The sequence below is a fragment of the Aricia agestis genome, chromosome 16 (assembly GCF_905147365.1).
Source record: "Aricia agestis chromosome 16, ilAriAges1.1, whole genome shotgun sequence".
NCBI lineage: Eukaryota > Metazoa > Arthropoda > Insecta > Lepidoptera > Lycaenidae > Aricia > Aricia agestis.
In genome coordinates, this window is record NC_056421.1 from 10,707,155 (window position 1) to 10,723,049 (window position 15,895).

Here is a 15,895-nt window from a genome sequence, read left to right on the forward strand (position 1 = left end):
TCATGTCTGTCTGTGTATACCTGAGCCTCATGCTCCCTCAGCATCTCAGCGAAGAGGCGGTCTTTAGGCAAGGGCGGCAGTTCACGCGGCGCCGGCGGCTTCGGCTCGAACTTGTATAGCTCGGCCAAGTCGTTCTCGGCGTAGTGTCTGTCTATTTGTTGCTCGTCTATGACGCGTTTAGATATCGCCTGCTTCGTTACTTGCCGCTCGTAGATTTTCTCTTCCATCGTGCCCTGAAACGTGTATTTTTGTTTAATAAAGAGAGTTTACTAGAACTAGATATGGGCAGGGCCGGTATTAACACTACCAGCGCCCTGGGCGACATTTCTTCGGCGTTGAAAAAATTTGACGCCTCTTTTGTTTGCCTTCAGCGCCACTTTTTATCCGGCGCCCTGGGCTGTTGCCCCCCCCCCCCCCCTAACGCCGCTACCGCCTATGGGTTGAAAGCGAGCGGCGAAAGCCAGTGCGACATGTGTTGCGACAAAATTGATAATTCAATTTATCTCTCATACCTTCATTCTTGGTAGAGAAATTAGTTACAAAAATACGCCTCTAACTGATATTGTATAACCATTATTTTGTTAATGTGCCCAATTGAATGTGAAAATGTGACAATACGAGATAAAAGGCGTGATATAGTTTACGTGGGAGAGCCATACTTCGGCACGAATGGGCCGGCTCGGCCGGAGAAATACCACGTTCTCACAGAAAACCGGCGTGAAACAGCGCTTGCGCTGTGTTTCGCCGAGTGAGTGAGTTTACCGGAGGCCCAATCCCCTACCCTATTCCTATTAGTGATTTTTAAACTTTTTATAAATATAACACACAGTTTAAATAAAAATCACTCACCATAGCCAAGAACCTGTATATATAGCACGGCTTCTTCTGCCCGAAGCGGTAAACTCGGAATATGCTCTGGACGTCGTGCGAGGGATTCCACGACACGTCGAATATCACGACGCGGTTCGCCGCCACCAAGTTGATGCCGAGACCGCCCGCGCGCGTGGATATCAGGAATAATCTGATTAAAAAAATATTTATTTTATTAAGTACATCTTATACATATATATAAAATCTTATATATAAAATTCTCGTGTCACAATGTTAGGCCGCGTACTCCTCCGAAACGGCTTTACTGATTTTAACCAAATTTTATATACATATTCAGTGGTTCTGAGAATCGGCTACTGGGTACTTATTATATTAATAATTGCATTTGTTGAATAAATAATAGTAAATTATTACAACTCGAGCCTGACGGCGACCATTGTTTGTGCGACGAGATAGCGATGGACGTTGCCATGGTGACATACTTATTTAGTCGCTTCAATAAAATAATACGGGCGAAATACTTTATATGGCAAAGAAACGTTTGCCGGGACAGCTAGTAAAATATGTAAAAAAAAAAAAGGAAGTAAAAATGACAACAATTAAGATTGAAGCCGAACGAGCGTAATTTTCTTAGTCGCGAGTCGCAGAATTTCGGTTTATAGAAACCCTGCTGCATTCAGTGTCATAAAAAAAATCCTACTTTATTCACACGTGTACACGTTCGTAATTTTGTAAGTCATTATTTAGTATGAAAAATAATTTACGCGACCGAAATTCTGCGACTCACGACTCACTAAAGTAAACAAGTTTAACTGCAAAGAGTTAGTAAAAAACAAGTCAAATCACCTGGCTCTCGGATTGTCTTCCCTGTTGAAGTTCTTACACCATATGGAGCGGTTCTCGCACGACGTCGACCCGTCCAAACGGAAGTAGTCCACGCCGGGGGACCACGAACCTGCATAAAAGAATATATATTCGACTGGCCAAAGAGGATTATTATAAGGATGAACACACACAAAACTAAAAAGTCCTCATCACTTTTTTAAACCCCTTAAAATGGGTGGGCCATTTTTAAAAATTGCTTTCTTAGCGAGCCCCTAGACGATCAATTTTATTGTGCAATAGCCAATTAACCGTTTAGAGTTAATATTGAACGCGCCTGCCTTTCAATAAGGTCAAATAAGTTGTTCAATATAATATTATCAATGTAGTTCTAGGGGCTTAGTGAATTTCTAGTCTACATTGTAAAATCCTTTGGACAAACTTAGACCTTAAAATTTCGCACCAAGTTTGCGAAATTTCATGTTTCTACCTCTAAAGGTCTGCATCAAGTATTGCACGTCAAAGATTTTTCATTTTGTTTATGAGTCATGTGACACAGCACAGTGTACGGAGGAGACGAAAAATCAGAAATTTTCTATTTTCTTCAATTTTGGCATTAATATTACGAATGCAGGAGTAGAACACCCGCGTGTCAATTCGAAATAGTGTTACGTGCTAGGGTTCGAGGATTTGGAGAGAAAGACCTGGTGACTCTCTTGAAGACTTTATTAACACTGCACTAAACACTAGGTCACAACACTTAGCACTAAGTCCAAACACTAATCACTAGGTCCAATCACTAAGCACTATCACTGTCCTAGGTCGTAGCCAAGTCGCAGGTTTCACTGGTTCACTCACTATTGATCACTTGTTGTCGCTCCGAAATCGCCTTGATGAAAGCTCAAAACAAACTGAATAGCCGGGCCTGCCTGCGGCTCTTTTTATATGGCGAGACGAATTCCAGAAATTTCCCGATTCACGTAAACAAGTAAACAACCGTGGGAAATTTCTAGGAGGCTCGGGAATGTGCCACAATAAAACTGCCGTCCTTGCGATAAGCGCAGTAAGTTGAATTTAATTTAGACCTTATGGACTCAGTCATAAGGTCTAAATTCAAACACGCTAACAAATAAAGGGTAAACACGTAAACAAACATTGGACCTTTTTAGAAGGTTCGAGTATGTACTTGCGCACCACGTGTCCGTATACCATGTACCGTAACACTACTCCCCTCTTAGAGATGCTCGTCCCGAGCATCATTGTTACTGCCATGGTAACGCGCCAGACGGTCTATGTGTACCACTTTGAATGTCCCTCTTGGTTGCTTTTGAATCCTGTAAGTCACGTCATTCAATCGGGTAACCACTTTGTATGGGCCGTCCCACTTGGTCTGCAACTTTGGAGATTTGCCTTTTCGGCGAGTTGGGTTATGCAGCCACACCAGTGACCCTTCTTCGAAGCCGCTTGTATTCGATTTCCGGTCGTATCTGGTCTTCATGTTCTCACTTGACTGTAACCCATTTTCCCGAACCATGGCGTGTATATAACGCATCTTTTCCCTTAAATCGCAGACATAATCTGGTACGGTCTTTGGTTCTTCCGGTGATCCCCCTGTCAAAAGGTCTACTGGTACTCGTAGTTCTCTACCGTAATTGACATACGCCGGGGTAGCTTTTATGCTCTCATGCTCGGCGGTACGGTACGACAGAAGGAAGAGTGGTATATACTTGTCCCAGTCCTTTTGTTTGTCATCTACCAATTTCGCCAAATGCCTCTCAAGGGTCTGGTTAAATCTCTCAACCATTCCATCAGACTGTGATTGGTACGCGGTGGTCCTCGTTTTATACATTCCCAAAATTCTGCACACTTCCTGGAAGACCTGCGATTCGAAATTCCTGCCCTGATCGGAATGGATTTCTAGAGGCACACCAAAGCGAGATATTACTTCTTCGACTAGCTTAGAAGCAACTGTTGTAGCTTCCTGGTTTGGTATGGCGAACACTTCGGGCCATTTGGTGAAGTAATCCATGACAACCATAAAATACTTGTTTCCTGATTCCGTTACAGGAAATGGCCCAGCTACGTCAACTGCGATTCGTTCCCACGGTGCGCCAACGTTATACAAGCGCAGGCTCCCACGGCTCCTTGTCTGTGGTCCCTTCACTGCAGCGCAAGTAGTGCATTTGCGGCACCAATCCTGTACATCGTCTCGACAATGCAACCAGTAGAATCGTTCTCGCACTTTTGTTAACGTCCTCTTTACTCCTAGATGACCTCCTGATACGCCATCATGCATTTCACGGAGAACATCCGGTACTCTCGTTCTTGGGACAACTATCTGAAGATGGAACTCTCTGCCGTTGGTCTTCTCCCATTTCCGGTAGATTATTCCGTTTTGAAGTATCAGGCTGTCCCATTGCGCCCAGTACGCCTTAGTGATAGCGCCAGTGGGTGCAACCTCACTCCAGATTGGTTTTTCATCACCCCGTTTCTTCCATGTGATGATGTGCCGAAGGTCGTCATCTGTCTCTTGAGCCTCCCTCATAGCATCATTCTCCCATGGGCCCAAAGGACTTGTTTTCGTTAACTTTAATGTTACTTCATTAGATTCCTGCTTAACACAATGTTTGCAGTCTTCTGAACACGGCCTTCGTGAGAGTGCGTCGGCATTCCCATGCGACTTTCCGCTGCGGTGTTCGGTCTTGAAGTCATACTCCTGGAGCTGTTCAATCCATCGAGCTACTTGACCTTCTGGGTTCTTGAACTGTAGTAGCCACTTCAACGCTGCGTGATCAGTTCGCAGTAAAAACTGTCTGCCAATGAGATACTTGCTGAAATGTTGTAGCGTCTTTACGACAGCCAAGAGTTCTCTTCTTGTCACACAGTAGTTTCTCTCTGGCTTAGATAAAGATTTGCTGAAATATGCAATTACAACTTCTCTTTCACCCTGTTTTTGAGATAACACCCATCCAATGGCCGTGTTGCTTGCGTCCGTGTCGACAATAAACTGACCTTCAGGTTGTGGATACCCCAGGATTGGTGTTTCACACAGATGTTTCTTTAGTTTCTGAAAAGAATCTTCGGAAGTCTCGTCCCAAATAAACTGTCGTTTATCTTCTGTCAGCCGATGTAATGGCTTGGCTATCTCTGAGAATCCCTTAACAAAACGCCTGTAGTAGGAGCATAGGCCAAGAAATGCCCGCACTTCGGTTTTGTTCTTAGGGGTTGGCCAATTTTGGACTGCTTCTAGTTTCTCCGGGTCCGTCTGAATTCCATCACTGGAGATAACATGGCCGAGATAGTTCACCTTACTCCTGAATAAACGACACTTTTTCGGATTCAACTTTAACTTGGCCCCTTCTATTTTGGCGAAAACTCGTTCTAAGTTTCGCAAATGGTCCTCGAAGTCGCGGCCAACAATGATGACGTCATCCAAGTAGACTAAGCAAGCCTCTCCAACTAAGCCTGCCAGTACACACTCCATGAGTCGCTCAAATGTGGCAGGTGCGTTGCACAATCCAAAGGGCATGACGTTAAACTGCCATAGACCTTTACCGGTGGAGAACGCTGTCTTCTCCTTGTCTTTTGGATGAATTTCCACCTGCCAGTATCCAGATTTCAGGTCCAGGGTCGAGAACCATTTCATGCCACTCAAGGTATCCAGAGTGTCGTCGATTCGAGGTAATGGATAGCTGTCCTTCTTAGTGACATCATTGAGACGTCTGTAGTCCACACAAAATCTTGTGCTGCCATCTTTCTTCTTCACTAATACAACTGGTGAGCACCACGGACTTGCAGACGGTTCAATTATCTTATTCCTTCTCATGTCCTCCAAAAGGCCTTCAACTTCTTTTTCCTTTGCAATGGGTATCCGTCTTGCTCGTTGACGAATTGGGTTCTCGCTTCCGGTATCTATCCTGTGCTGAACCATCGACGTTCTTCCAAGGTCGCCTTCCTGACTGGAGAAGATATTCGCGTGGCGTTGTAAAAACTTCTTAGCTTTCATGCTCTGCGAATACGTCAGATTACTCTTGCAGTCATCGAGTAGCTCAGTCACTATTCCATAGTTGCTGGTGTTTGCTGAGTCTGAGCCTGTGATCGAATTACACTTTCTCATCCAGACAACTTCCTCGCACTTTCCAATGACATCACCTTTGTTCAAGCAGAACTCGCGATCACCAAGATTCAAAACTCTGACCACAGCGTTACTGCTTCTACTAACAAGGGTTCTTGCCGTCATCAATTTATGCGCTGATGTCTTGGTAGGTGTGTCTTCGATTAACACGCATCTGTTTGACTTCTTCTTTCCAGCTGGCGGTAGTTTCACCAGCACCCGAGCTTCCGCACGTCCAGGTATTATGACTTTCTTTACACATTCAACTTTCCCGCAGGCGCCTCCAAGGATGAAAATTTCTTCTTCGCCACACTTGAACACTCCGTCGGCGACATTAATTCTGCAGTTGTGCTTCTTCATGAAATCCAAACCCAAGATGCAATCATCCATAATCTCAGCCACGATAACGTCATGAGGGTATGAGGATCCCCCTACATTAATCGTAACTGACATTTCTCCCAGGACGGGTATTGGCTGACCGGAGGCAGTAAGGAGCCGACAGTTAATTCTCCTCTTGTGTCTTCTTGCGGCTTTTACCAGATTTGGGTTCACTATCGTTCTAGAGGCTCCTGTATCTAGAGTCATTTTGCAATCCGTCCTGTTAATAGTCCCCTGAATCACAAGACTGTTCCCGCTGCATGCTTGGGAGATAACAGTTATCGGGGCTTCCTCCGTGTCAGCCAGCACTCGCCCCTTAGTCCTGGCTTTTATTCGTTTCCCTGATCCCGGGCAGGGAACGAGGCCCCTTGCTTTTGCAGCTCCTCCATTTGTTTCAGACGTTCCTCGAGCATTTTCATCCTTGCCATTTGGGTCTCTTTCTGCGGGCAGTTAAGCTGAAGATGGCCCCTCTCGCCGCACTTGTAGCACATGGCTCCAGAACTTCTCTTCGTAGGAGCCTTAACCTCCTTGACTTCCTCAGAGACCTCGCGGATCTTATATGTCTGCCGTATGTCACGCCGAACAGCCTCGACCTCTAAAGCATGCGCCAATGCTTCCTTAAGCGAGGTGTGGTGACGTAGCCTCACTGCAGCTCTGACCTCCAGGTCTCTGATTCCGTCGACAAATGCTTGCACAATATTCGTGTCGACCATCTTGGCGTCAGCTCCTGGGTGTGCCTTCTTGACGAGTTTTTCAATTTCCAACGCCCATTGTTGTAGTCCTTCTCCTGGGCGTTGGACTCTGTCACGCAGTTGGGCACGGAACACGTGCTCCAGGTGTCGCTCCCCGTATCTGGATTCAAGTGCCTCCATCAGGTCTTGAAACCCATTTCCTGTATGCGCTTCTAGGACCGACAAAGCTTGCCCTCTGAGCGCAACAGTGAGAGCGGTCAGGCGTTGTTCATCATTCCATCCGTTGGCAGAAGCAACAGTCTGGAATTGCTGACGATAAGCATTCCAAGAAGTAGTGCCGTCGTATGGTGGCACTTTTACTCTTGGCCCATGTGCCACTCCAGAATTTCCACTACACGTCGCGACTCCTGTGGTTTCCAGGCGCACTACTTTTTTCTGTAGTTCAGTGAGGCCGGTTTTCACATTTTCCACATCCACTCCCAACCCGGTAACGCGTTCGTCCATTACGTCGACGTCTTTACGAAGCTTAGTCACCGTGTCACTAACATCCTTTATGGCCAAAAGCGCTTTTTCTTGGAGGTCCTTTTGTTGCTCTTGTGACTCTTGCAACGCGCTGAGCTTACGGTCTTGTGCCTCTTGCAAAGCACCGAGCTTGCGGTCTTGTGCCTCTTGTAAAGCGCCGAACTTGCGGTCTTGTGACTCCATCATTGCCTTTTGAGAATCTTTCAACGCCTGACTTTCAGCTTTTTGAGACTCCTGCAAAGCCTGAATTAATTCAATTATGCTTTCCAATTGAAGAGCCATTTGAGGGGCCGTAGAAACTACGGGCGTAGCAGGATAGATGGAACTAGTCGACGGAGCCTGAGCGGGCGGGGCCCAGTGGGCGGCGCCAGTGGGCGTGGCCTGAGTGGGCGGGGCCTGGTGGGCGGAGCCAGTGGGCGTGGCTACGGCCAAAGTGGGCGGAGCCTGGGGGGCGTGGCCAGTGGGCGTGTCCCGGTGGGCGGAGCCAGTGGGCGTGGCTTCGCCCAAAGTGGGCGGAGCCTGGTGGGCGTGGTCAGTGGGCGGAGTCAGGTGGGCGGGGCCAGTGAGTGGGACCTGTCCCTCAGTGGGCGGAGCTTGGTCCCCAGTGGGTGTGGCCTCCGCAACTCCCCTCTCGGAGTCAATGGCAGCAGCTCGCTGCGCCCTTGTCCTGACACTCCCCTTGAAGTCCTCTCTCGGAGTCAATGGCATCTCCAAATCGCACTTCTGACACCAGTTGTTACGTGCTAGGGTTCGAGGATTTGGAGAGAAAGACCTGGTGACTCTCTTGAAGACTTTATTAACACTGCACTAAACACTAGGTCACAACACTTAGCACTAAGTCCAAACACTAATCACTAGGTCCAATCACTAAGCACTATCACTGTCCTAGGTCGTAGCCAAGTCGCAGGTTTCACTGGTTCACTCACTATTGATCACTTGTTGTCGCTCCGAAATCGCCTTGATGAAAGCTCAAAACAAACTGAATAGCCGGGCCTGCCTGCGGCTCTTTTTATATGGCGAGACGAATTCCAGAAATTTCCCGATTCACGTAAACAAGTAAACAACCGTGGGAAATTTCTAGGAGGCTCGGGAATGTGCCACAATAAAACTGCCGTCCTTGCGATAAGCGCAGTAAGTTGAATTTAATTTAGACCTTATGGACTCAGTCATAAGGTCTAAATTCAAACACGCTAACAAATAAAGGGTAAACACGTAAACAAACATTGGACCTTTTTAGAAGGTTCGAGTATGTACTTGCGCACCACGTGTCCGTATACCATGTACCGTAACAATAGTTTTGATGCTACGAGCTACCAAAGTTTAGCGTTTTTTTGCGGCCCGGAAGGGAAAAATCCATATTTCTCCAAAACTTTTACGTAATAAATAAAATTTTGGTTTCCACCTGATAGGCTATTAAATAAGGTATATTTCAAGATTTTTTCTTGATTCGATACAAACAATAAAATAATTTTCAAATCTCACCTGTGAGATCCGTTTACTACCACTGCTAAATCAATTTGTGCAAAAAAAGTGCAAACATTTATATAACAAATAAATAGGTAAAGAAACTGACAAGCATACGATAAAAGGTCTAGAAATTCGATCAAATAGCACCTAACATGGACCAAGTTTTGTTCCAATTTTAATACATTTATTATGCGAATTATTTTCAACTTACCAACATAACCATTCAGCTTTTCATCAACTCTTCCCTCCTGTGTCGCTTCATCGACCTTACCGAGGAAATGTTCTATGAGGTCCAGAGAGTACAATGACTGGGAGAACACCAATCTAAAATTTGTAAAACAATATAATTAGTAACATCCATACTAATAATATTATAAATCCGAAAGTGTGTCTGTCCGTCTGTTATCTCTTCACGCCCAAACCACTGAACCGATTTTGCTAAAATTAGGCATGGAGATACTTTGAGTCCCGGGAAAGGACATAGGACATAGGATACTTTTTATCCCGGATAAATGCGCAACGGAATTGCGGGCTTCATCTAGTAATAATAAAATAATTGACAGTACTTTAAGACCTAGGGAGGAGCTCCTTATTGTATTTACACAATCCTAAAAAAATATTTAAACAAATTAATGACACAAAATTTTAAAGTTACAAAATACGAGGTCCGCAATCAATTTCTACACGCATAATTAGTACCATCGTAGAAATTCGACGACATATTTTAAAACATTGAAACTATTATATTTTGGCCAAAAAAAGTTAGGCTCAACTTACCAAACCCAAACTAAGATTTTTTAAAATTATGTTTCAAAATATTCAAATACAATAAATCTAACCTAACCTTGATCTTGCCCGATACAAGCTGAAGCTGCACCGCTCACCGAGATCACCGCCGAAACCGTCGCAAGAACATTCTACGAGCAATGGATAGCGAGATTCGGGTGTCCGACTACAATAACAACCGATCAAGGACGCCAGTTCGAGAGTCAGCTGTTCGTCAACCTAACTCGATGTATGGGAATAGAAAAAACCCGTACAACGCCGTATCACCCACAATCTAACGGGATGATCAAACGCTGGCATCGAAGTCTCAAGAATTCACTGAAATCAAAACTCATCAACAGTAATACATCGTGGATCGACGAGCTACCTACAGTTTTACTTGGACTGCGCGCCGCCATACGAGAGGACACCGGAGTCAGCGCCGCCGAATTAACCTACGGTCGTAACCTACGTTTACCGGCCGACTTCTTCGAAACATCATCATCGAGCCTAGATCATACCTACATCGAGCAACTACGAAAAAACATCAACTCTCTCAAGCCGAAAAACAATGTACAGAGCCACGGTAATCAACGCAACATCTTCATACATCGTGATCTACTTACGTGCGAATACGTATTTTTACGTAACGACGCCGTAAGGAAACCACTTCAAACACCGTACGACGGGCCGTACAAAGTTCTCCGACGAGAAGAGAAATATTACGTAATACAACTACCCGATCGCACAGCAACAGTATTCATCGATCGTTTGAAGCCCGCCTACATACTGAATGAAGATTACCTCGGCGAGTCAACGAGCAATGTACAACAGTCACCGGTAATTCTCAACTTACCTAATACCAATTTACCTGTTACCTTACCTTCACATACCAATAATTTACCTCAAAATACCTCATTACCTTTACCCGTTACCTCATTACATTTACCTGTTACCTCACAACCATTACCAAGTGCAACACCGATCAAGCAGAAGACACCAGCAAGTCCAGTACAGAAGACAACAAGAACGGGCCGTGCCGTCAGACTGCCGGTACGCTTCGCTTGAGGGGGAGCACTGTAGCAGTACCTACGTTTGTTCGCCGATTGAAAGAAAGAAAACAACGCGCCCTGAAAAGCACGCACGCAGTCGTACCACGACATACTAGCTGACTTCCCCGGCATCACACGATTGACAGCGATGAACATCACGCCGAAACATAGCGTCGAACATTTCATCGAGACGTCTGGGCCACCACTACATTGTCGCGCCCGACCGCTACAACCGCGTCGCTACAACCAAGTGAAAAAAGAATTCGAAAATATGATGCAACAAGGTCTCTGTCGTCCCAGCAAGAGCGCTTGGTCTTCTCCACTTCACGTCGTACCAAAGAAGACGACTAAACGCAGTAACGAAGCCCGACCGTTCCCCTATTCCCCGACTACGAGACTTCACTTTCCAACTCGCCGGAAAAACTATTTTCCTACGATCGACTTGAACCGGGCCTACCAGCAATTACCAGTCCACGAAGAGGATATAGAGAAGACGGCAATCATCACACCATTCGGTTTATTCGAATTCCCAAGAATGTGTCCCGGCCTAAGAAACGCAGGCCAGACATTTCAACGTTTTATACACGAAATATTGCAAGGCTACGACTTCGTCTTCTCGTTCATCGACGATTTGTTAATCGCATCCAGCAGCGAAGAAGAACATCGCCAACACCTGCGGTGTGTTCTTCAACGTCTAGAAGAAAACGGAATCACAATCAACCCAGCTAAATATGTACTCGGCAAGCAAGAAGTTAAATTCCTCGGCTTCACCGTAAACAGCGACGGAATCAAGCCGCCACAAGACAAATTACAAGCCATTGAAGATTTCCCGCTACCGAAGAATATAGAAGAACTACGTCGTTTCCTCGGTATGCTAAACTTCTACCGAGACAGCATTCCGAACGCCGCTACAATTCAAGCCCCGCTACACGCATACTTACATAATGCGAAAAAGCGAGACAAAACACCGATCGAGTGGAACGAAACATCGAAAGAAGCATTCGTGGCTTGCAAAAATAGCATCAAAAACGCTGTTTTGCTTGCCCACCCTAATCACAAAGCACCGATCGCTATTTTCTCCGACGCCTCAGACACCGCAGCGGGAGCTGTAATACAACAATTCAACAATAACAAATGGCAACCACTCGGCTACTTCTCGAAGAAATTTACAACAGCGCAAACGAAGTACAGCACCTACGATTGCGAACTTCAAGCTATCTACATGTCAGTAAAATACTTCAGAAAAATATTTGAAGGCCGAGAACTCATTATATTCACCGACCACAAGCCATTGACATTCGCCCTACAGTAGAAAACATCAACATCGGAAACTCCGAGAAGAACTCGACAACTACTTTTTATCTCCGAATTCACGCACGACATTCGTCATATCAAAGACAACATAGTCGCCGATACATTCAGCCGCATCGAAACAATCAACACGCCGTCAGCTGTAAATTACGAAGAGTTATCTCGCGCGCAAGAGCGAGATAGCACGCTACCTACACTCTACAGTCAATAAAACTTAAGTTTCAAAACAACTACGCTACCTAACTCCGATATCAAGATTGTATGCGAAACTTCAACAAAATACGTTCGGCCGTACATTCCGCAAGACTTTCGACGCGCCGTGTTCGACTCCATTCATAACATAAGTCATCCTGGAACAAAAGCAACAAGAAAACTCATCGCGCAAAAATTCTTCTGGCCGTCAATGAACTCCCACATTAGCGAGTGGACGAAAACCTGCATACAATGTCAGCGAAGCAAAATACAACGACATACATCGAGCGCCGTGTCGACATTCCCACAAGTCGATAGCTTTCAATATACGCACATCGATATCGTCGGACCGCTGCCTACAACAGCGACTGGTCATAGATACCTACTCACTATGATCGATCGCTCGACAAAATGGCCTGAAGCTTTCTCACTACACTTACACACACTTGACCGGTCGGGTCAACAAGCACAGCACATCTCTCCTGGTCAGCACGTAGCATCGGCCCCGCACTGCAGCTATCCGACTCACTGGATCCCGTGCAGCAGCTTACAGTTCCGACTCACTGGGACTCACACTGGAACTCACTGGCATTGGCGACTTCAAGATTCTACCTTCGGTCTTCGGGGGGGAGTGATGTGGCGGTACCCACAATTTGCCTACCATTCCTGCATCGCGCTATCGAAGTTTTCCTATCGATTGGGGATCTCTGAATTAATTTATACTCACAGCTTGTCCCCGATAGCTTCGCACTGGCGCAGTATGTCGAACAGCAGCACCAGCTTGTGCGAGTTGCGGATATCGTCCAGCTCGTCGTCGCCCACCAGCTTGATCCACCACTCGGTAGGGTTGTCCTGCTTCGTCTCCACCACTTCCGGTATATGCTCCTCCTCGTCAACGTCGACTGAAAATAATATTTGAATTTAAAGAAACATTTCACTTTTTAATAGCATTCATTTAGTCACACTTGCGCCAAAATGGGTGAAATTTTATGTTTCTCTTATCACGTATTTAATTTATGACAAAAAAAAAACCTTTTAACTTCAACTCGAATTGGCACAATCTGAGGGGATTTTGCGAATCGTCAAATAATCTATATTGTGTGATATATCCTTTTACCTTTAAAACAAATACCTACACTCTTAGCGGGCCCTTAGACGATCAATTATATTGTGAAATATCACATATTGTGCAAAATTATTGACCGCCTAAGGTTAATATTGGACGCGCCCGCCTTTCAATCTTATTGTCAAATAAATTGTTCAATGTTATAATTGTAGGTCTAGAATCTAGGACCTAGGCGCTCTCTAAGATAGCCATAAATTTAGATCTCTTATAAATGATTGCAACTCACTAGGGTTAGCTCTAGTGCCGCGCCTCGCGCCGGCTTTCCCCTTCGACTTCTTGTTGGATTTCTTCTTTTTACTCTTCTTGCGGCTGTCATCGCTCATATCTGACGAATCGTCTGTTGTTTCCTCGCTCGATGATTCCTTAAATATTATAAAGTTAATTCGTTGTCTAACGTTGCAATTAAGAGGGAAGCCACAAAGGATCGTTGCGTTGCGGCGCTGCAACGTCGGTGACGCTTTGTTTTACATACGTTTTGTTATTACTATACATTGGCGCATTGACAGAGAACAAATAAAACACATTCGAAGGTTTTGTAATTCTTTTTGAGCTCTTATTGGCCGATACTGTTATGTCCGCACATTCCATACACACACACACACACACACACACACACACACACAGCCATTACACACATGACACAATAATAATTAGGAGTCAAATGATGAAAACATGATAATGTTACGGCCAACTTTAAGGAATGTTTTTTACCTCAGGAGTAGAATCGTCATCAATAAAATCGACCAATGATCCTTCAGAATCTTCCTCTTCTCTTTCCCTCTGAAATTAGAAATTAATAATTAACAAACTATTAGAAAAGTCATTATTATAATTATAGCATTAAATCGTGTATTGAATATCACGCTGTCTCTATGTGTAAAACTGTTTTACAGAAAGCTTATTACTTAACACGCAAATACAATATACCTTTTTCTGTTGCATAATTTCATATCTCTCCGAGTTGTATTTCAACACTAGGGGATGAGTCCATATCCTCTGTAGCGATTGGAAATCGGGAAACAGGAATCCCGAAGATTTACCAGGTAGGGGTCTGAAACGTAAGACATAATTTTTAATACAATCATGATAACTTTCTGTGACATTAAACAGTATAACCTTAGCCAGTTTTATAAGGGTTTAGGGTTTCAAACCTTTTTGAGACCTATGAAATATGACTACTGACTACAGACTACTAATACTATGACTGTATGCTCCCATTTAGATAATACTAGCTGTGCCCCGCGGTGTTACCCATGGTTTATTATGGAAAATAAAGTGTGAGAACTTTTTACTGCGGGAAATCCGCACTAAAAAGTTGCCTATATGTTAATCCAATCAACTAACTCCATACCAAATTTTATTAAAATTGATTAAGAAAAGAAGTTATAAACATATAAACTTACAGACCCTTCATAATATAAGTGTGATTTAATTTAATCTTTAGTCACGTCATTGTTTATTTAATTTTGATAAAAGTTTGTTTTAACATACAGTTTAAATGACATACCTTCTAGAATAGTTATCCAAGTATTCTTGATACAACTTGATCTGAACTTCAGAGAGCGTTATAAACAGGACATACTCGTGTTTGGGAGGCAGGAATGGCGCTAGTACTCCATAATCCCTTCGCTGTAAAATAAAATAAGTATAATCAATTATGAATATTGGAATTTGTTGTTTTATACTCACGTTCGCGTATCTACGTACACTGTAAATTATGAATATTAGAATTTGTTGATTTATAGTCATGTTCGCGTATCTGCGTACACTGATAATGTATATTATGAATATTAGAATTTGTTGTTTCATAGTCATGTTCGCGTATGTTTACAGCTTAAATTTATCAACTTACAACAAAAGGAAATATCTCAGATCAAGTAAAATTTATTACATAGAATCAATGCTACATATTTTTTTTTAATATGATTACTTTCTAACTTTTATATTTTAAACTTATATTATTGTATGGGTCTATTGCCTCAATTAAACGAAAAATGTGTCTTTCATACACGCACGAATATATTGTTATCGCGTTTATAAAGATAATAATTGGCAGGAATATAAGCATATCATATTGTGTCAAGTTTAGAAAAATATTATAATAAAAGATTGACATGACAATTACGTCTCGCTTCTATCTTTTTAAAATACTCTTTCAAACTACAAGTAAACCATAATTTGCGGTGAGCTATCTACGCAGTCATCAGTCTTTACTACTTTGACATTTCGCTAACAGCTCACTTTTGACCACAAGTAACCTGTAAGCTTTCTAGTGAAGCAGATAGTAGATACACACCTGTACGGCCCCATCCAACATCTTATGCAGCACATGCGAGCGTCGTTTCATCACTTTGATGTCGTGCTCCGTGGAGTCGGTGTATTGACCGTTGGTGATGGGATTGACGAATCTGTTCAGATACTCGTTGTACTTTCCGAGGAGATTCGGCTTCACGAATTGCACCATGCAGTAATCTGTGGACGGTGTTCGATTTTTAAAATACTTAGTATTTTTATAATAATAATAATAAATCGTTTATTATTCATCTCCACAAATTACAAGTTATAAAGTACTTAAGAACTAATTGTTTACACGAGTTATTGCTGTAACTTGTGGAAGATCTGG

At 43.8% G+C, this 15,895-nt stretch overlaps 1 protein-coding gene across 8 annotated transcripts in view; it reads right to left on the reverse strand.

Moving 5' to 3' along the window:
• Positions 1-15,895, reverse strand: part of LOC121735070 (transcriptional regulator ATRX homolog) — a 45,520-nt gene that overhangs the window by 6,556 nt on the left and 23,069 nt on the right. For all 8 annotated transcript variants that reach the window (XM_042125744.1, XM_042125743.1, XM_042125741.1 and 5 more), the window contains 10 exons: positions 15,569-15,744; positions 14,780-14,901; positions 14,200-14,323; positions 13,984-14,052; positions 13,499-13,634; positions 12,874-13,048; positions 9,038-9,150; positions 1,678-1,786; positions 850-1,021; positions 21-233 (listed from right to left, as the gene is read on the reverse strand). In XM_042125744.1, the coding sequence (XP_041981678.1) occupies positions 21-233; positions 850-1,021; positions 1,678-1,786; positions 9,038-9,150; positions 12,874-13,048; positions 13,499-13,634; positions 13,984-14,052; positions 14,200-14,323; positions 14,780-14,901; positions 15,569-15,744 (1,409 nt within the window). The remainder of the gene's footprint in view (positions 1-20; positions 234-849; positions 1,022-1,677; positions 1,787-9,037; positions 9,151-12,873; positions 13,049-13,498; positions 13,635-13,983; positions 14,053-14,199; positions 14,324-14,779; positions 14,902-15,568; positions 15,745-15,895) is intronic.